Below are 22,910 nucleotides of genomic sequence, written 5' to 3' on the forward strand. Positions count from 1 at the left end.
TTTACCTTGTCTTTGTTGAATAATGGTAGTCTACCCGCATTCACGAACATACCAAAAGTGCTAGACATGCTAAACATCTCAGTCTCAAAGAAATTCCTCTTTTAGAAATGTCAGCCAGAAAACGGCCCAATCTGAAAAACTGATGCTTATGACATCACAGGCATCTCACTGCCCCTCCACTTTAAAATAATTGGCTTCATTTTTTGAGTGGCTGCAAAGTCAGCCAATCAGTAATGAGATTGCAAGTTGAGCCAGTAGGGGGAGCCAAATAGGTGCAAAAACACTTGTTTAAAATCCCCCACCCTAATAGAGATATCTGAGAAAGGTTTTTAGGAAGCTTCTAAGGCATTACAGACCCGAAACAAAAAAATTTTGTCTACATGTCACATCACAGAACAAGGATAAATACCTCGTTCAATCATTCTATGTCACCTTTAAAGCAAAACATTTAATTACTTACCAGGCTACAGGTGAAGCAGCTCTTTACACCTTTTAATGTCTCATAATCGGTCCTCATTTATGTCCAGGAGACTCAATAATAATCTTTTACATTTACAATTCTTTAATTCTTCATATTTTAACATTTATGTGCTGCTGCGCATCCATATGATAAGCAAACGCGCATTGTTGTTCCGTTTATAGGTGCATATTACTAACGCGCTCATTAAATAACAAAAACAGGCTATTTTGCCTCTCAAAGAAATGTTTCTTGATTTAGACATTTCTAGATATTTGTACTGGACAGGACTGACAAAAATGCTATAGAAACCCGTCTTTTTCAATGCATCTATGATTTCCATTGTAAGTGCATGTTATAAGTGATTTTTTTCATCAAGTCCTTACTCTATATTGCCCTATTAATCTATAAAATTTGTTGCCATTTCAATGACTGCCAAACACACAATCTGGTGTTGGACACTCTTACTGGCTTTCCACGACCTGTTTGTGTTTTAATGGTCCACATCAATCCACAGTAGAGATATTAAACTCACAAATCAAAATCATAAAGCACCTGTCCCTCCTTCTCTGGCACACATACACACAAATCGAATTTAGAAGATCGCACAACTACGTTCAGCACAAAATGAATAATACCTTACAAAAATGCAGAGTGGCAGAACCGTGGTATACAGTGATAGTATATTGATGTTAATAGGTTTGCAGGGCCGGCCCTTGGGGTTATGGGGCCCTAGGCAAGACTTTAAAAATGGGCCCCACAGGTGTAAAAAAAAGTTATAGCAATGCAATTTGACAAGTGAAATAAAACAGACAAAAATGAAAATGTATATATTTAAGTGTAGACGTTTTTATTAAGTGCAACATATTAAGCAATGTTGTTATTGCAACAACTGTAAGTGCAAGAGAACTACAGTACTGTATGCATCAATACAAATATCATGGATATTAATACAAAATAATTACTATAGGGTGATATAGTATTCTGTATACTGTTTTTGAACCCTACTATAGTATATTTTTTATGATCCAAGAATTTTAGTTAATTTAGAAATGTGATGGACATTTTTATAATGTTTTTAAAATTGGCATAGGCATTAAATAATATAAAGAAAATAGGCCTACCTTTACCTTTTGATTGCTTTTCTTTCTCTTCTTTTCTCTTTTTCTCTTCAGCTCCTAAATCATTTTAATGGTATAGTTTGCGTGGGGTGCCGACCATCTGCAGATGCGTAATTTTTAGATCCGATTTGAGCTTTGGGTGCGTTAAAAAATGAATTTGTGTTACTACACCGCATGCCACACGCTGACCAGGAGTGATGAATTTCTTTGTATTACAATCAAACACTGTGCGAGGTGAAAATTATTAATCCTTTTTTTTACTTTATCAATAACGCTGAATCCTTTAAAAACTATTTACCAATACGATTTTTTTGATATATGAAAAGTTTCGTTGCAAAACGAGATACCTCCGTTTTTTTAATTTTTCAGAAATCTAATTTTTTGGTTGTGCATTCCAATTAATATCAATTCAACTGCAATTGGTTTGTTTTGATTTAAACCTTCGTAACTTAATAAATACAGCTAAGTAGCACCATAAAACAAAATAATAACATGATAACATAATAATAAACATGTTTTGACAAAAATGTAAAAAAATTGATTTATCTCGTTTTGCAATGAATCTCTTCATATTTATGTGATTGTGGGGTGGTTTCCCGAACAGGGGTTATCTTAAACCAGGACTAGGCCTTAATTTAATTAGGAAATATAACAAATATAATAGTTTTAAACATGCCTTACTAAAAACATTACTGGTGTGCATTTTGAGGCAAAACAAATAGTACTGATGTATTCTAAGATATGTCAGTGCAAGATGTTTTCAGTTTGGACAGCTCTTACATTTATTTTAGTCTAGGACTAGTCTAATGCCTGTTTGGGAAACCGCCCCATTATGTGTTATGTGTTCTTATTTTTAATCTTTTCTCCATATGTTATCTCCAAAAATATTGGTGGTCTTTGTCAAATATATGCATAGCTGTTTATAGTTTCATTCATTTGCATTCATTTATTTACTCCAATACGGTGAATATTCGTAGATTGAAGGCTCTTGCGCTGGAATTAGCTTCTTTACCACGTTGGCACGGATTTATGATTAAACTGAAATTTCATTACGACTAGGGGGTGAACTCCAACAGTAGTGTCCAAATGCCGTGTACAGTGGAAAGGGAGCTTAAGAGAGTCAGACGAGTATCATGGTCATCAGGTTGCCTTCAGCAAGGCATTTGTGCCCCATTGCTCCCCCATAATAACAATTAAAAATAAAATCCCCATACACGTAATTTGTGCAAGTGGTTTATTACAATGTACAGATACGTTTTAGGGATAAACGCCCTCTAGCGGCCAGCAGAGTCCGAAGAGGGAGGAATTATGATAATGTCGGTCTTCTCTACATCACCAATCTCAAGAAGAAAACTGTTGTCTACAATCCGCGTGTTTGTTGAAGTCCAAGTAATTTGTTTTACGTTGTAGACGATAACTCGCGTCATCGTTTACTTTGGGGTTTGCACCTTTTGCATAACATTATGGGGCGGTTTCCCGGACAGGGATTAGACTAGTCCTAGACTTAAACACTTTTAAGAGCTCTCCAAACTGAAAACAACTTGCACTGACATATCTTAAAATACATCAGTACCCTTTGTTTTACCTCAAAATGCACACAGGTAATGTTTTTAGTAAGGAATGTTTGTTCAAACTAGTTATATTTCCTTATTAAACTAAGGCTTAGTCCTGGATTAAGCTAATCCTGATCTGGGAAACCGCCCCTATATCATGTACTACACACTTACACAACAAAGGAAATGTATAATCTTGAATCGGACCATATGTGCACTTAAACCGGAACATTAGAGCATGACGCAATCGCCGGTTTACATTTTAAGATGAAGTCGTTTGACGTAATGACAGTGGCGACTCGTGACTGCTCATCCGAGGGTCGCAAATTCAAAATATGTGTTCGGAGTGTCATATGTAGTCCTTGTGGTTTCAAAATATGTGTTTGTTGCGTCATGTGAACCATGTGCATCACGTGTTTTGTCAAAATAAGTGTCTGCGGCACACACGTCAAAATCGTTTATGATAAAAGAGACGCTCACATTCACAAAATACACACAAGACACTCACTTAACAATAAACTCTGATTACGCATGACATTATGCGAGTATCTGGCAAACACGAGCGTCTCTTTTATCATAAACCCTTTAGACGTGTCTGCAGCAAGCACTTATTTTGACAAGACACGTGATGCACATATGATCACTCGACATGCAGAACACATATTTTGAAATTACGAACCACACACATGACGGGCTACATACATGTTGTGACGAACTTTTCATCAAGCGCCCTCGAAAAAAAAAGTAACCGGCTGCCACTGCGTAATGATGCAATTGGTCACAAGACACACAAGAGACAATATTTTACAATAAAAGATGACAGATCGCTTTCTCCGGCAGGAGAATGTACACACCAGATCTGATATTTATAGGCACCAGATAGTGATCGCTTTGCATATTTTCCTCTTATAAATCAATTGTTTCACCCCGGTACATTTGGTATTTTATTATGTGACTGTGTTTGCATGCTGTTTTATATTATATAATAAATAAATGGCTACATTTTTTACTCAGATTCTGTAATTGTTACTCATAACTCTATTTGCTACTAATGTCTTTGTTGTGGTGCATTTGGGGTAGTGTGGGGTAATGTTGCTGAGCCTGTTAAAATGACTCCCAAGTGTTCAAAGCTCGCATGGTGATGGATGTCCTTTCGCCCACTATCACACGTCACAGCTGCACTAATATAACTCCAGATACTTTCATCATATTAGATTACTACTTCACATTTCTGCTGTTCAGATGGTTTGGGAGATCTATCAAAAATGAGGTGGACCTCAGAGTTCAGAGTCAGAAGCTATGCAGTAGTTTGCTAAAATGACTACATTTTCTTTCACACAGAGTTTTTGTTATTCTTTTCTCAAGCAGATGTATTGTTATGTTGAGCTGAAGTTCTCTTCATTCTCTCTCCTACTATTCTCACCCACACACCCGTGTTACCCTTCATTCGTACGGAGTTCGTAATAAGAGAGTGGGTGTAAGCTTTCATTTCCATAATGCGCTGAGGTAGATTTGGCTGCTAGTTTCTTCTCCTCTGTTACAGCTTTTCACCTCTCTTTTTTCGAATCCACTTTTTGGACTTTTAAATTGTTAAACTGTAGCTTGAACTTTGACTGCAGTAAAATGTCTGGTGGTTTCTGAAGCTTAAAACTGCCAAGAACTGCACACTTAGACAATAAGAGCCATTTGACTGACATATATACTGGAAAAAATTACTTCCTTAGTATTTTTGTCTTGTTTTCAGTACAAATATCTATAAAAAAATATTCAAGATGTATTTTCTGGATGAGCAAAATGACTTCAGAAAATAAGTCTAGTTTTTAGACAAAAAAAATTAAATTAAAGTGAATTTGTGCTTAAAACAAGCAAAAAAATCTGCCAATGGGGTAAGAATTTTTTTCTAGAATTTAGATTTCTTTTCTAGACACGTCTGCGTTATTATTGGAACAACATTTTGTGTTGTTTTAAAGGGACACAAGGCAGCATTTTTATGTTAATAAATCATCTTCGTAAGTCGGTATATGGTTAAATGACTCATTACAGGACGAATTAAGTCTCGTTGCCCGCCCCTACCGTCTGTAGGAAGAATACCCCACTTGCAACTTCGCTGTATACGACCTGGTGTCCTTCAGTCTCGCAAAGTCTCAGATATCGCGAGAAGCAGTATCACTTTACAGCAAACAACACAAAGGCAGGCGAGCTAAACACGGCTAGCGATTGTTGCAAATGGCAGAACCGGGGAAGAAGCATCGAAAACCCTTGACGGAAGGGAAACCTAACTGGATTGGAAATAAGCTGATAAACTTGGTTCCGAGGGGAGAGGGACAACAGTTCGTTTGCATTTACAAACAGACAAGCATTTACTTTCAGACACTAGGGGGAGCTCGTAGAGAAATATTACGCAGACTTGCCTGGTTTCCCTTTAATACATCCCACTAAACAAAAACACGTCCAAAAGACGTCATTATAACGTCTTTGTCTACCGTTTAAAAGACGTCCACTGAGTAGCCAGATTGAAAGTTTTTGCAAAGTCTTTTTTAGACGTCTTATATGTGTTGAAATTAGACGTCTCACTGACATGTCTGTTGAACGGTCAAACGACGTCCACTGACTAGCCAGAATGAAAGTTTTTGCGACGCCTTTTTTAGACGTCTTATATGTGTTGAAATTAAACATCTCACTGACATGCCTGTTGAACGTTCAAACGACGTCCACTGAGTAACCAGAATGAAAGTTTTTGCGACATCTTTTTTAGACGTCTTATATGTGTTGAAATTAAACGTCTCACTGACATGCCTGTTGAACGTTCAAACGACGTCCACTGAGTAGCCAGAATGAAAGTTTTTGCAACGTCTTTTTTAGACGTCTTTTATGTGTTGAAATTAGACGTCCTACTGACATGATTGTTGAATGTTTAAAAGACGTCTACTGGAAAGCCAGAGACAACGTTCATTTAATGTCTTTTTTAGACGTCTTTTATGTGTTGAAATTAGACGTCTTACTGACATGCTTGTTGAACGTTTAAAAGACGTCCAGTGCGGAGCCAGAGACAACGTTCATTTAATGTCTTTTTTAGACGTCTTTTATGTGTTGAAATAAGACGTCCTACTGACATGTTTGTTGAACGTTCAAAAGAAGTCCATGGAGTATCCAGAATGAAAGTTTTTGCAACTTCTTTTCTAGACGTCTTTTTTGTGTTGAAATTAGACATCCTACTGACATGCTTGCTAAACGTTTAAAAGACATCTTATAAAGGATGCTTTTCAAATGTTCTTTATTGAAATCCAAGTGACATCCTTACAGGGTTTTTCGATGTCTTTGCAGACCTCTAAAAGACATTCATCCAATTTTTAATTATGTTTAATTTCAGACATCCCTGTTGACCTCCATTTAAACCAGGTTTACGATTTTACTTCTTAAGCTCACAGTTCAAAATGGTCTTACCACCAAATATGCTACACAAGGGTTTGGACATCAACACTTTTTCAGGTACTGGATGTTGACAGTGTGCACACCTTCTGCTTTAAAATTTTAAATACCCATCCCCTTGGCTGACATGTACCTATCCAAGAACTATAGGTGTGCAGAGACATTTTGTAACATGGGTCACAGTATGTAGGAAGGATGAGGACGATGACAGGTAACACTAAACAGAACTTTATTTGACAGACTATGGGTAAATACCCAGAACATAGACAAGAACCGACAATGAATAAAGACAAGTGTGTGCGTGCGTGCGTGCGTGCGTGCGTGCGTGCGTGCGTGCGTGCGTGTGTGTGTGTGTGTGTGTGTGTGTGTGTGTGTGTGTGTGTGTATAAAAAAATTAAAGATGGTGGTTGAGGGGGTGCAAAGGATAACTTACACAGATTACACAGATTTCTGAACAATATTTATGAGAAATAGGCCTTTTGTGTACAAAGAAAAAATATATGTTTTACTATACATGTCTTTGCAGAAAACTGAAACAAAAAAAGAAGGCAAAATACTTTGTTTCCCTTTAGCTTCCAGACAGACTGTAGCAGTCAGAAATGTCATCTGCATTTGTCCAGAGAACCCACTGAGCAAAAACACTAAAAGAAGTAATCAAGATCTTTGTCTAACATTTAAAAGATGTTCTATGATGTTCCAAGGGGAGCTGGGAGGCAAAATTTGGACTTGACTGTAATAAGAGCCACACCTACAACAACAGGTAGTGGGAAGTACAACTGGTTCCAAAATCAGTTCTACAAGTAACTATTTTTAAAGATGTAGGCTCTATGCTAAAGCAGGCAGAAAAATACAGTGGATGAGCACAAAAAAAACCTTGGTGTTTGGTGTCATATTCATTTATAAACAACATAATGTTTTTACATGTATTTTAGGAACAATTGTACTTGATGGAATAACCTTATTTTTATCACATGTTTCATGTGTCATGCCCTCATACTTTCATTGCTGTTAGTTTATGTCAGTCCTGAGGTTTGCTTGCCAACAGACAATGGACTAATATGGACACAAATGTAGAAATGATGATTAAATGCAAAAAATGCAAAAAATATATACATTTTCAGTGGCTGTATATTTCATAAATGGTAGAGTATTGCATATATCCATGTGCCAATTCATGTGATTTCTTGTTTTTATATAGCATGTAGTTCTCCAGACTATTTGACAATAAATTCTTGATTTACAAAAAAAATCCATATGAGTTCATATCAGTCTCTGGTCAGGTGTTCAGATATTTAATATTTTTGGCACAGCCATAGACATCTACTATCTTCATACAAGAAAGAATTGGCCTTGTAAATGTTTCAGGAAAACGTGTAGACATCATAGCTTTTCTTCTCTAATTGCCATAGTTAAATTCCATAACATGCCAATTATGTGATACCAATTTCACGTGTTTGCTCATACATAAGTTCTTACATATTTTTTTAGTTAGTTCCTAGTTATTGCCTTGATAATAGAAAATATGAGCTAGGCATCATGTATGACAGAGGCCAATGTGAGGTATTAGCTACAAAATGAACAGATCCTGTCATGAGCAATATACTGTAGGAGACATATCTTGTATGTATAGGGCTTATATGTGGATATTTATAAGCAATACATGAGACCAATATGGCCCGATTATGCACATATATGCACCTCAATTCTGCCTGTATGCAGCATACACTGTATGTGCATATAAGCTGCAGGTTTCATATATGTGCATATCCTCATATAGGTTCTTTCCATGTGTGTTTGCACGTCCACAGACATCCATAAGGGGTCATAGTCTGACGTTTATACATTGAACCTTTTTGGTACGTTCACAGACATCCAAAAGGGGTTCAAGAGTGACTTTCAGACACTGATCCTGTTTTGCACGTCCACAGACATCCATAGGGGGGCATAGTCTGACGTTTATACACTGAACCTTTTTGGCACGTCCACAGACATCCAAGAGGGGTGCAAGAGTGACGTCCAGATACTGACCCTGTTTTGCACGTCCACAGACATCCATAAGGGGTGTAGTCTGACGTTCATTCACTGAACCTTTGTGGCACATCCAAAGACATCCAAAAGTGGAGCAAGAGTGACGTCCAGACACTGATCCTACTTAGCATGTCCACAGACCTGCTTAAGAGGTCGTAGTCTGACGTTCATACACTGAACCTGTACTGCACCTCCACAGACGCCCACAGTGTGAACCAAACAGACAATCATACACCCAACCTTTCTGGCACGTCCACAGACATCCAAGAAGGGTGCAAGAGTGACGTCCAGATACTGACCCTGTTTTGCACGTCCACAGACATCCATAAGGGGTGTAGTCTGACTTTCATACACTGACCCTTTTTGGCACGTCCACAGACATCCAAGAATGGTGCAAGAGTGACGTCCAGATACTGACCCTGTTTTGCACGTCCACAGACATCCAAGAGGGGTGCAAGAGTGACGTCCAGATACTGACCCTGTTTTGCACGTCCACAGACATCCATAAGGGGTTGTAGTCTGACGTTCATACACTGAACCTTTTTGGCACGTCCACAGACATCCAAGAGGGGTGCAAGAGTGACGTCCAGATACTGACCCTGTTTTGCACGTCCACAGACATCCATAAAGGGTTGTAGTCTGGCGTTCATACACTGAACCTTTTTGGCACGTCCACAGACATCCAAGAGGGGTGCAAGAGTGACGTCCAGATACTGACCCTGTTTTGCACGTCCACAGACATCCATAAGGGGTTGTAGTCTGACGTTCATACAATGAACCTTTTTGGCACGTCCACAGACATCCAAGAGGGGTGCAAGAGTAACGTCCAGATACTGACCCTGTTTTGCACGTCCACAGACATCCATAAGGGGTGGTAGTCTGACGTTCATACACTGAACCTTTTTGGCACGTCCACAGACATCCAAGAATGGTGCAAGAGTGACGTCCAGATACTGACCCTGTTTTGCACGTGCACAGACATCCATAAAGGGTTGTAGTCTGACGTTCATACACTGAACCTTTTTGGCACGTCCACAGACATCCAAGAATGGTGCAAGAGTGACGTCCAGATACTGCCCCTGTTTTGCACGTCCACAGACATCCATAAGGGGTCGTAGTCTGACGTTCATACACTGAACCTTTTTGGCACGTCCACAGACATCCAAGAATGGTGCAAGAGTGACGTCCAGAAACTGACCCTGTTTTGCACGTACACAGACATCCATAAGGGGTGGTAGTCTGACGTTCATACACTGCACCTTTTTGGCACGTCCACAGACATCCAAGAATGGTGCAAGAGTGACGTCCAGATACTGACCCTGTTTTGCACGTGCACAGACATCCATAAAGGGTTGTAGTCTGACGTTCATACACTGAACCTTTTTGGCACGTCCACAGACATCCAAGAATGGTGCAAGAGTGACGTCCAGATACTGCCCCTGTTTTGCACGTCCACAGACATCCATAAGGGGTGGTAGTCTGACGTTCATACACTGAACCTTTTTGGCACGTCCACAGACATCCAAGAATGGTGCAAGAGTGACGTCCAGATACTGACCCTGTTTTGCAGGTGCACAGACATCCATAAAGGGTTGTAGTCTGACGTTCATACACTGAACCTTTTTGGCACGTCCACAAACATCCAAGAATGGTGCAAGAGTGACGTCCAGATACTGACCCTGTTTTGCACGTCCACAGACATCCATAAGGGGTTGTAGTCTGACGTTCATACACTGAACCTTTTTGGCACGTCCACAGACATCCAAGAGGGGTGCAAGAGTGACGTCCAGATACTGACCCTGTTTTGCACGTCCACAGACATCCATAAGGGGTCGTAGTCTGACGTTCATACACTGAACCTTTTTGGCATGTCCACAGACATCCAAAAGGGGTGCAAGAGTGACGTCCAGACACTGACCCTCTATTGCACGTTCAGCAGACGTTTAAAAGTGGGTCTGAACTAACGGACGTTATACAGACATGATCTGGACATCTCCCAGACGTTTCATGTTTGGTGGGATCTTGCACTGCAAAAAAAATTATTTTCAAAACAAAATTCTTGATGAGCAAAACGACCCAAGAAAATAAGTCTAGTTTTTAGACCAAAAATATCAAATTTAAGTGATTTTGTACATAAAACAAGCAAAAAAATCTGCCAATGGGGTAAGCGAATTTTTCTTGAATTTAGTGTTTAACAAAAATGTTCAAGATTTTTTGCTTGTTTTATGCACAAAATCACTTAAATTTGATATTTTTGGTCTAAAAACTAGACTTAGGGTGCGTCTCATTTCTCTGTCTTACCCCTTCTCCTCGGTTTTGCGCGTTCATGCGAGGCGAAGTTTTTAGACCAAAAATATCAAATTTAAGTGATTTTGTGCATAAAACAAGCAAAAAAATCTGCCAATGGCACATTTTTTTAATTTAGTGTTTAAGAATTTTGCTTGTTTTATTCACAAAATCACTTAAAGGTGCAATTTGTAAGATATGTGCAGTAAAATGTCCAAAAACCACTAGGCCAGTGTTATATATTTTGTCCAGCTGATTACTATCAATATCTGTAATGTTTTCAACTACTTGTAAATCGTGAGAAAATTTCCATTCAAAACATTGACACGGAGCAGTGCAGTCTCCTGTCAATGACGTTAATATCCATGTGACCCTTTGTCACCGCCTTTACTGACGTAAACCACATGACAACACTGGTCGAGTTCGAAAAAATAAAATGGCAGCCAAGGAAGCGACTGGAGCACAAATTTGGTGTAAATAAACGTATATTTTCACTTTTTACACATTTTAATTGCATTTCTAGCGAGAAATTAGTATTGTAGTTTTCAAATATGTGATTAGTTATCACAAAGGCGCTCTCTGTTCATATTTCAAACACGCTGCCTTTGAAGTGCGTCGGAAAGCCTTTCTCTGAGCTGCCTTCAGGCCTCCGAGTCCGAAGTCATTTCCTCATGAGGCAGCGAGGCAACAAGTCCTCACAGTCCTCGCTGCCTTGAGTTTTCAGACGCAGCCAGTGTTGTGGACAAATGCGGAACTATGCGATAGCGGCTGTCGGGCTACGCGCTTGCTTATGGACTTATGGATAACTCTTTACCGTCTGCCGCTTGATGTGTCAGCTCCTGTTAGCGTACGGGCCAACCAAACGACCCAAGAAGAGTTTGGAACAAAACGAGAGAGGATCAATTTGTTGTTGCATTATCTGGATGGAGAAGAGCTTCACGACAACATTTAACTAGACCGAGATTCTGATCCTGCTTGTGTTTTACGCGATGGGTGAGTTGTTTTGATTTGTAACCCTTCAAAAAACGTATGCTATTATATTGATCACAACATTAGTGTGTCGATTGTAATCAGCGCATCTTCCCGCGAACGATATGCACATCAAAGGTATTGTACAGCAATATAAATGGTCATTTTAAGACACTTCACAATAATATTTGTACTGTCAATACATTATGTGAAAAATCATAGTAGATTGTAAGTTGAAAACTTAATTCTGTGCTGTGTTAACCATCGAATTTGGACTAATATAATATCTATGACTGAAAATGTCGTTTTGAACATCACATATAAACTTACATAATGAAATAAACGATGTCATCAAACACAACATTTATAAGACTTGATTACCTTATCCATCAACGTGATTTCTCGTTCTCGTCTGATTCATGGCCATCAGCGGTTGAGTTAAAGACTACAAATCCCATAATTCCACGCTGCTTCAGAGCGTCAGTAAACAACATCATTGCTGTTGTTTGATCTGGCGCCATCTATCGGCGCAAATAATACAAACTGCATCTTTAAATTTGATATTTTTGGTCTAAAAACTAGACTTATTTTCTTGGGTCGTTTTGCTTATCAAGAAAAAGCATCTTAATTAAAGAATGTGTAGATATTTTTACTGAAAACAAGACAAAAATACTAAGAATTTTTGTTTTTTAAATAATTTTTTGGATTGTGGTTACTCAAATGTTTTTCCTTTTTTAAAACATTGTCACTTGGGTTTGCGGTAAGATTTGGGGTTTGGCTTAGGATGTCATTTTAACTATTGGTTTATACTATTTTTTCCCCGATTTTTAAACGGTAAAATTTTTAAACTGACGTTAGGGTCCCAAGCGACAATGGTAAGAAAGGAAAAACAATTGAGTAACCAACATGTGAAACTGACATGGAAAACAAAGTCCGTGGTACGTACACAGAAAAACGCGGAGATCCGCGACAATGACACGGACAAATGAGCAAAATATTTTGTGACTATAACACGGAAATTCGTGAGATCAGGCTGAAATGACACATAATGTGTTAAAAAGCAAAACATAAACTATTTGTAAAAGATGAACACATCCTTTCCTCAAGTGCATTCACAGTAAGGGGGCATGCACACTGCACACCAAAGCTTTTATGCCCGTGGCCGGCGTATGTTTATAATTGTTTTCAATGGAAGCTCTGCCTTTTTCAAAAAAAACAGCAACTAGCGTTTTTTTACGCACTGAAAGCCGGCGCTCTGCGTTTTTTCCGCCCTAAGCACTGAATGCCGAGAGTTGAAAAATATTCAACTTTGGATGAAAAAGCTCAGCTCTTCAATGTCAGTTCTCACACGGCCATCCAATCACAGTGAAAGAGGGGCGGGATAAATATCACAACAACCAACCGTTGCATCGTACAACGACTGATAAACAAAGCAGAAGTATCACAGTAACCAAAGCGCTCAGCTGAAGAAACAGCTGGCATTCAACGTCCTCCTGGCATTTTCAGACGTGTTTTAAAGCTTTGGTGTGCACGCCCCCTAACAGAACTTGTTCATTTTTGTAATCTTTGAAACACATCAGATAGTTGGCAAATAGACATACTATATATATCTAAATTCATAAATTTAGCCACACTGGACCACTGCTGTGCTAGACATTATTTAATAATGTCATGTGTGAGGATGAAATGCCAAAGTCAGTGGACACATATACCGAGCCAAGATCATGGTGAAGTAATAACCACAGTGAAACGCCTTGAGCCAAACACACATCAGGACCTCGGCACTCATGGGAGGAGAATAGCAGAAGTGTGAATTTAGAAATGTAGTTGAAGCAATAAAGTAACTTTATAGGGTCGTAACAGAGGCGTTTTGGAGCCGATCTGCTCTCGCCCAAAAGAGTAACAACTACAAATGAACCCCGAACAGCAGTAAACAGCTCCACTGATACTCTGGTAATGAGGCAAAACTACATCGCCATCAGCGTATCAGAGCAGATGGTTTTCCGTTTGACAGCCAGAGTCAAACATGCAGCACACAATGACATCATAAACGCATATTTTATAGCACAAAAACTATTGCCAATCACAACGTACAGATTACCTGGCCAATCAGAAACACAGCGCTTTTCAAATCGATGAGTTTTGTACAAAATCAGTGCATTTCAGTAAGAGAGGGACATCTAGAGTTATAAAACTGTACAGTATGTGGAAAATAAAGTGTTTTTTTAACCATAAACCAAGCAAACACATTATTATACCAAAATAACATTGTTTTTAGCAATAAAATAGGTGCACTTTGCACCATAGTAGACGTAATTATTCAAACATTTTTTCTGGGATTTATTTACTGGAACTATAATAAATGTGTGCCTGATGACAATTATTGACAGGAATTATGCAAGTGTTAATGATGCAAACACAATCTCAAAATTTGTGATGATTGCAACACATGCAGAGAGATTTGTGATGCAGTGGACTACAGTCTGGCACACAATGCTGGAACTCAACAGCATCGCTCTATCAATGATCCAGGTTTCTTTTCTAAACACTTTTTCAGAAATCACTTGGATACGCCGTGTACTTAGATATATGACCAGTTAAATTGCTCTTCTCATACATTTACATCATCATCATCTGATGAATTGCCACATTAGCCGAAAGCTTTCAGTCAGTCTGCATATAATAAGGTATAATAAGCATAGTTGTATAGAAAGGTGTTCTGTTTTACCTGAAAGTGAACGAGAATACTTTTCTATGGGGATGGTACACGTAAAATTATCTTACCGCCTGAAAAGATCATGCAATTATATGCATTCTCTCTCCACCACACCTTTTTGTCACTGGGAAAAGGCCCTAATATGCACCATTAAGTTAACAGATATGTACCTTTGAGGTACCAGTATGTACCTCTAAGGTACCAGCATGTATTAGATGTACCAATATTTACCTTATAGCTAGAAGAGTGTACTTTTTAAAAAGGTGCTGCCCCAGTGACAACTTTTGTACCTTCATGTACCTACTGAAAGTACACCTTTGAACATTTGGAATGCTGACATCTGATTGGCTTATATAGTTGGAGGATGAGGACTATAGGAAAATATAGGAAATATTAAGGAAAGTCGTGTTATAGTCATGAAAATTTGATTAATTTATTTGTGTCCATGGCAAGAAATTCAGCTAGTTGGAGGATGAGGACTATAGGAAAATATAGGAAATATTAAGGAAAGTCGTGTTATAGTCATGAAAATTTGATTAATTTATTTGTGTCCATGGCAAGAAATTCAGCTTTTTTCGAATTTTTTATAAATAGTTTCTTGCACTGAAAAAAATGATTAATTGAATGTAATTTTTTTTTTAAGGTAAGTGGTTGCAATCAATTTATTTAAGCTACATTTAACCAAAAAAGATTAGTAAAGTAAAATAAAATATAAAACTTTTGTTTAAATGTAGCTTAAATAAATTGATTGCAACCACTTACCTTAAAAAAATTTATTAAATTCAATGAATCATTTTTTTCAGTGTGTGTTCGTGGCACGACTTTCTTTTTATTTTTATTTTATGTATTGTTTTCTCATAGTTTTTACCTATTTTCTTGCCATTGCCGATTGGGATTAGAATCACTTTCTGTTACATTTTTAGACATCCTAACCCAAATCCCAACTTTAACCCCAACTCCAGGCGAGTATAGTTTTAAAAGCTGAAGAAAAACATGTAGAAACCAATACATAAAAGTACATCCTAAACCAAACCCCAAATCTAACCCCAAGCGACAATGATTTAAAAATAGAAAAAAATACATAAAATGACATGAAAAAGAAAGTTGTGCCATGAACACAAAAAAATATTTATAGAAATTTGTGCACGTGACATGAAAAAGACATTTGTGCTCAAGGCACGAAAAAAGCTGAATTTCGTGCCATGGACAGGAATAAATTAATCAAATGTTTCATGACTATAACACGACTTTCCGTGAGATCATTTTGTAGATGGTGGTCTAAAACTTTGAAACATTACTGAATATTAAATGTGCCCTGTGACTTTTAGTGGAACAGATAGTGGAATAAATAAATTCACAATTACTTTATCCGATATTTATACAAGAAGAAAGTTAACAAAGACGTATGTATAATTTAGGAAACTATTAAAATATTAAACCTGGCAATGTGTTACGCGAGTGAGTGTGACTCTACATAACGTTCTTATTGAAATATGTCAGGTGGTTGAAATGCCTCTCATGTATAATCCTATTAAACAAGATGACTGTGAAATAGCTTCAGCTCTTTAAAATATTAGCATTTATGTCCATTACAAGGAGAGGATGAAGACACTGCCATCTAATGGTTACCAGATACTTGTTTATTTTCCTTACGCACTCCCAATAGCCCTATCAGCAAGGGTTAAGTATCCCTCCAACCACTATTTGGAAATTAGTTGCTATTTGCACAAATTACACTGGATATCATTAACACTTTAAAACATTATGGCATTAAAGGGTATAATCAGGGAGAAATTATCTCTGAGGAACAGTAAGACCACATAAGACATTTACTTAAAATGTACTAAATGCCTGTAAATATTGCTGTATTAAATATAAATGCAAGTAGGAAATATTACCCAAATACACTGTCATTTGTCCACAGTATTTCACTTACACTGGGCAAAAATTGTCTGATATATTTGTCTATCACTGTGTGTTTCAGAGATAGTGAGAGCAATGACTCATGTTATTAACCACGGTATGTCCATGTACTGGGGAACATCACGCTGGTCAGCGATGGAGATCATGGTAAGTGACCAGAACATGCATGATATGTTTTCGGTAAACTCATAAATTAAGGTGCTACAAAAGGTTCTTCAAAGTCATGGTGTAGAAGAACCATTTTCTGGTTTTCCAAAGAACCATTCAATAAAAGGCTATTGTGCATTTACTAATGTTAAAGGTGCTGTAGAATGTAAAACATGGTAATGACATATCGTGAGCCTCAAACACTATTGTTTCCTCCTCCTAATGTAAACCTCATGCATGCAAAATACCACTGGAAAACAGGCTAATCTCAACATAAAACCAACTGTGACGCTACAGTCAAAAATATATGTTGACATTAAATTAAGTACAATGTTGTTACAATGCCAAAAATAAAGTTGTGAATGCTAAGTTAGCGCTATATGCTATTTAATGCTATATGCTAGCATTTAGCCTGAAGTTCTACTATTGATGTTATGGTTTTGTAGGTCTATACTGAAAACATAAACTTACCACTCAGAAACGTCCATTAACAATCTCCAAACAATTGATTATTTCTCAAATTCCCTATCTTTGTCTGATACAGGCTCAAACATAAACACACAGCTACTAAAGGAGCTGCTCTATGAAGCAGCCAATCAGAGTAGAGCTCAACATTATTATTCATAACCCTTTCAAATAAGGTAATAATAAACAATTTTATTCAAAAGTTAAATCCTAGGGTTGTAAATGGACATGTATCGTCTCTGTACAAATTTTCCACCTTCTATGTAAAGAACAATTTTTTTTGCTCTGTTATACTTTATCATGTTACATTATTGTAAGGAAGCGTTGTCTTGTTGTCCAAAATTGGGGGGTGTTTGGACATTTATGGAAAAAATGAGATTAAAGTCTATTTGTCCCTCTCTGTCTCTCTCTGTCTCTCTCTCTGTCTCTCTCTTCTTCTTTCCCAGGAGGCGTACTCTGTAGCAAGGCAGTTTAATCTTATTCCTCCTGTTTGTGAACAGGCAGAGTATCATTTATTCCAGAGGGATAAAGTAGAGATGCAGCTGCCTGAGCTTTACCATAAAATAGGTGAAAATACACAAATACAATAAATTTATATACAAATATGTACTATTGTTAGAGGTCCAACTCCATAGCGCCTTGAGGTTTTTTAAGTCCAGTTTTATGTCCACATACAGAAAAACATGCATGATTACCCACTTTATTGACTTTTCACTTGTATTTTAGGGGTTGGTGTTGTATCATGGTCTCCGCTGGCCTGTGGTATCATCACAGGAAAGTATGAAAACGGCATCCCAGAATCCTCCAGGGCATCTCTGAAGTCGTACTTGGCTTTTATAGCAGAAGCATCATACCTCCAAAACAGAAGGATGAAGATCTGTCGAGTTAAAAACTGATACAGAGACTTGTGAAAAATATTAGACCAGAAGCTCAACAAGGTCAGTAGGACCTTGTACAGCATACTGTAAGGCCTGACGTGATTCAACATCTCATTTTCTCGTTAACTGAATATAGACGAACACATAAACGTATTTTTATCGAGATTTACACCGATCCGAACCATGAATCCAGGCCATGTCCTGCAAATAAAACCATGATTCAACCCAACCTGACACATATACCAATCTGGACTATAAAGAATGTTTTTAGGACTAAAATTAACTCTTTATTTGCAATTCACATTTATAAGATTCATCTTTAACTCTTTCCCCACCATTGACGAGTTATCTCATCAATTAAGAGAAAACGTCTGCATAAAAAATGGTTTATGATGAATTTTTATGTTAATCTGCAATACCGCAATTATCCACTAGATGCCCAAGATACCAATTCATAAAAAACTTAAGCCAAAACTTTATTTACTAATTTTAAACAAATTTTAATTTTAAACAGTGTATGTTTTGATAATCTTTTGAATCTGATCTCTAACAAAAAACCTTCACAAAAATGCATTTTTTCACCTTTTTGCTATAAAATTGTATTTTTAAAGGCGGAGTCCACGATGTTTGAAAGCCAATGTTGATCACCTAAACAAACACGCCCCTACCCCAATAGAATCTGGACCTTCTGTTGATAGACTCGCCCCACACATACGCAACCCGGCAAGGATGTCGGTTAGTAGACACGCTCCTTACTGCTGATTGGCTATAAGTGTGTTTTGGTAGTCGGCCCGTCTCCTTTTCCAAAGCGTTTTTCAAACATCGTGGACTCCGCCTTTAAAGAAAAATACCCATACACTGCAAAAAATGTCTTTCTTACATAGTGTTTTTGTCTTGTTTTCAGTAAAAATATCTAAAAATTCTTAAATTGATGAGCAAAATGACCTAGGAAAATAAGTCTAGTTTTTAGACAAAAAAATATATAAAATTTAAGCGAATATGTGCTTAAAACAAGCAAAAAAAATCTGCCAATGGAACAAGTAAAATGTTCTTGAATTAAGTGTTTATGAAAAAAGTTAACTTATTTCAAGAAAATTGAAATTCCTTTGGCAGATTTTTTTCCTTGTTTTAAACACTAATTTACTTAAAGTTTATATTTTTTGTCTAAAAACTAGACTTATTCATTGAGTCATTTTGCTCATCAAGAAAATACTTCTTGATTTAAGAATTTTTAGATATTTTTACTGGAAATCAGACAAAAATACTAAAAGTAATTTTTTACAGTGTATTAAAGAGTTTATAAGCAGAGAAAAAATATAGATAGGATAAAACCCGTTTTTCCCGTTTTGTTTGTTTGTTTGTTTGTTTGTTTATTGTTTGTTTGAAATCAGATGGTTTGTTCTTTCATTTGATATATTTTAATAAGAAGATTTTCCTAGAAGGCATTTGTAAAACTTCAAAATCTCAAAAAATGCTGGCGGGCAACTTTTCAAAAAATGTCTGGCGGGGAATGAGTTAAATACAGCTTAAGCTAAACAAATAATAGAAGCAGCTGTGTCAGACCAGGTTTTGTGTGAGGCTGTATCTCTCTTGTCTCTTTGCAGTCGTACCAGTGGCTGAAGGAGAAGATTTTGAGTGATGATGGCAGAAAGCAGCAGGCAAAGCTCAAGGAACTGACCCACATTGCTGAGAAGCTCAGCTGTACGCTGCCACAGCTTGCCATCGGTAGGTCAAAAGACTTTCACCCAGTTTCATTTAACTGTCACAGCATCACACATATTATCACTGCCACACAGATGACTGGGATTGCTCAGTGGATAAAGGGAATGAGCTCATATTATTTCAGAAACGATTAAATAAAACACCAACTGTTTTGGTCAGTTTTTAATTTTTTATGACTTTATAGAAAACCCTTAAATGGATAATTCACCCAAAAATGAAAATACTCTCATTATTTACTTTGTTCTAATGAACGCAAATGAAGATATTTTCTGGAATGTTTGTAACCAAATCGATCAGAAGCCCCATTGGCTCCCATAGTATATTTTTCCCTATGGATGTCAATGAGGCTTCTTTCTTAAACATGTCTTCATTGGTGTTCACCAGAACAAGGAAATGTATACATGTTTGTAACCACATAAGGGTAAATAAATGTTCACAGAATTTTCATTTTTGGGTGAACTTTTCCTTTAAGCTTTTATTAATTTGTAATGATGTATTGATAAAAGGATAAAAGAAATGAATTTTTTTATTTATTTATTTAGTCAATGGTGCTGCATTGCGTTATTTTTTTGTTTTTTATGTTTAGTAACCTTTATTTTAATTTTAATAGTTTATTTGCACATTTCCAAATTGAGACTTTCTAAAATGAAATACAGTGCACTCAAGGTATATCCCCCTGTAAAAAAAATGCATAATTTTTGTCAAATCAACATATATTTTTGTTACTTTAACCTAAAAAAATTAAGTTAAATAATTTCAGTTTTTATAAGTTATATCAACTTAACATTTGTAAGTTGAATTGACTTGCAAAACCAAGTTGTTTTCACTTCATGCTGCATTTTTATTACAGTGCATGATTTATTATATGTTTTCCCTGAAGATCGAACCCATAAGCTCTACCGCTTTACATTTAAATGTTATGAATTTGGCAGACCGTTTTTACAGACTTACAGTGCATTACAAGGTATACAATTTTTATCAATTTGTGTGTTCCCTGGGTTCCCAAGCTGAGATTTTTTATTGATCTGTTATCTGTGTCCTCCTTTAGCCTGGTGCCTACGTAACGAAGGAGTTAGCTCGGTTCTCTTGGGGACCTCCAACCCTGCACAACTCACTGAGAACTTGGGTGCAATTCAGGCAAGAGATTTATGAAGATATCTCAAATGCATCGAAACATTATGTAGGCTGTAGCAGGCTCTGGTTGCTTTTAAAGGGGACAAATCTTTTTCCATGTTTAAGTGCTATAATTGGGTCCCCAGTGCTTATATAAACCTAGAAAATGCGAAAAAGATCAACCCAGTAACTTAGATTTGGTAAACCATTCTCTGCAAGCTTGTGATGTCAGAAAGGGGATAATACCGCCCCTTAATCTACATTATCCAACCACGGCACTCCCATTTAGTGCAGAGATCAGCTCATTTGCATTTTAAAGCACACCCAAAACGGCACATTTTTGCTCACACCTACAAAGTGGCAATTTTAACATGTTATAATAAATTATCTATATGCTATTTTGAGCTAGAACTTAACATACACACTCTGGGGACACCACAGATTTATTTTACATCTTAAAAAGTCTTGTGAAATGTCCCCTTTAACATTTGATTTGTTGTTATTTACATTTACAGCATCATTTACATTTACAGAATATTGCATGGTGGTATTTTATGTATTACCACAAAATGCAAAATTTTCTTGTAGGAAAAATGCATTATAGCTGGTTTTACATGGTTTCCAGCTGGTGATTGAAGTTCAATATACTGTTAGTCAAAATGGCTAGATTGTTTCCAGCATCAAACCAGCTACCATGTACCAAAATGACATGTAGTCACTTTTCTTTGGTGCACATTCTTTAATGTTTAGGTATTTCATATATGATTGCATTTAATGTAATCTAAACGCGTTTTATATTCCCACCGACAGGTTCTTCCAAAGATCACCCCTAACGTGGCCTCGGACATCGACAAACTTCTGGGTAACCGTCCCCACAGTAAAAAAGACTACCATCATTAGGCCTTTCTGTGAATCCGTATGCCTTGCGACTCAGGATCCCGCGCCAGCCCTCTTGTGTCAGCGGGTGTCCCACCATCGTGTGTCTACTGTATCTGAACCTCTTCTTCAGAGATCCATCGTTGCTGTTACCGTAGAAATGCTAAAGTGTTATGCATGCTTCTGTTCAACCCAGACCTGAGCTCAATCTTGTGTAAAGATCTCTGTGTAGACACACCTAAAAAATTGAAGCACAGAAGCGACTGGACACCTTGGTCCGTGAAATTATGCATTCAGATATTCATCACCCTTACGTGCCAAAGTAAACCCTGGTCTTGACCCTTGACCTCTGGACATGCAAACTGAAAAGGACAGAGGTAAAGGGATGAAATGTCGGACTCTTATAAACAGTGTATGTGAGCGATGTGGAAGTGCTTTTTATTAAAGTATGGCACTCTCACCAGTCTCTCGGTGATCATTCCTTCGTAAGCATAGAGTATAGTGTCTCTTCGATTCGTTCACATACTTTGCTTATAATTGGTCTTGCTTACTATAAAAGAACACAATGTAGGTGACGTGAGGTAAAATAAATAATTTGCATATCATGCTGAGAATGTAAAAATGAAAAACTGTGATGTATGACAGCGCAGCATGTAGAGTTGCGTGCAAGCTGTGTGGATTGGTGAACAAAAATGTGTTGGAGTTTAAGCCATCAGCAGCGTATTCGGCTGTTATTGTGTTACATGTTCTGCATTTTTGTCTCAAACGTCTCTAAAGAGCACAATACTGTGTATGTTAATCCCTGATATTTGCGATGTGTAATTTGTTCCATGATTTTCTTTATTCCCACTGGTCTTGATGATTATTATAAGTAACATAGTTTGTATTATGCTTTTTTTAGTGATACAAGCGTTTTACTGTATTCAATGACACTGGTTAAAGACATGCTTGCTGCTGTATTTGTATTTCAACTGCTAAGCAGTAAATACAAAAGGGTGATAGTTATCCAGTCCAATACAGATGAGGTCAAAATGTTTACAAACTTGAAAATGACGCTGTTATTTATTGCATTGTGCAGAGTGCTTTATCATCAAAATAAAATGTGCATCTCATGTTTTGTATTTTTTTCTTCTATTTAAATAATGATATTTCTTAGATTTTACCATTTTTTATTGTAATGCTACATTATTGTGATAGCTACAATAAAATTGCAGTAATAACCTTTAA

The 22,910-nt window shown here is 37.2% G+C and overlaps 1 protein-coding gene across 2 annotated transcripts in view; it reads left to right on the forward strand.

Moving 5' to 3' along the window:
• Window positions 1–22,795, forward strand: part of kcnab1b (potassium voltage-gated channel subfamily A regulatory beta subunit 1b) — an 84,154-nt gene extending 61,359 nt beyond the window's left edge. For both annotated transcript variants that reach the window (XM_073856233.1, XM_073856234.1), the window contains exons 9-14: window positions 16,544–16,629; window positions 17,541–17,661; window positions 17,821–17,924; window positions 19,586–19,697; window positions 20,743–20,831; window positions 21,618–22,795. In XM_073856233.1, coding sequence (XP_073712334.1) covers window positions 16,544–16,629; window positions 17,541–17,661; window positions 17,821–17,924; window positions 19,586–19,697; window positions 20,743–20,831; window positions 21,618–21,707 — 602 coding nt within the window. In that variant the 3' untranslated portion in view covers window positions 21,708–22,795. The remainder of the gene's footprint in view (window positions 1–16,543; window positions 16,630–17,540; window positions 17,662–17,820; window positions 17,925–19,585; window positions 19,698–20,742; window positions 20,832–21,617) is intronic.
• Window positions 22,796–22,910: the final 115 nt, after the last annotated feature.

Source organism: Misgurnus anguillicaudatus, chromosome 2, assembly GCF_027580225.2.
Source record: "Misgurnus anguillicaudatus chromosome 2, ASM2758022v2, whole genome shotgun sequence".
Lineage (NCBI taxonomy): Eukaryota > Metazoa > Chordata > Actinopteri > Cypriniformes > Cobitidae > Misgurnus > Misgurnus anguillicaudatus.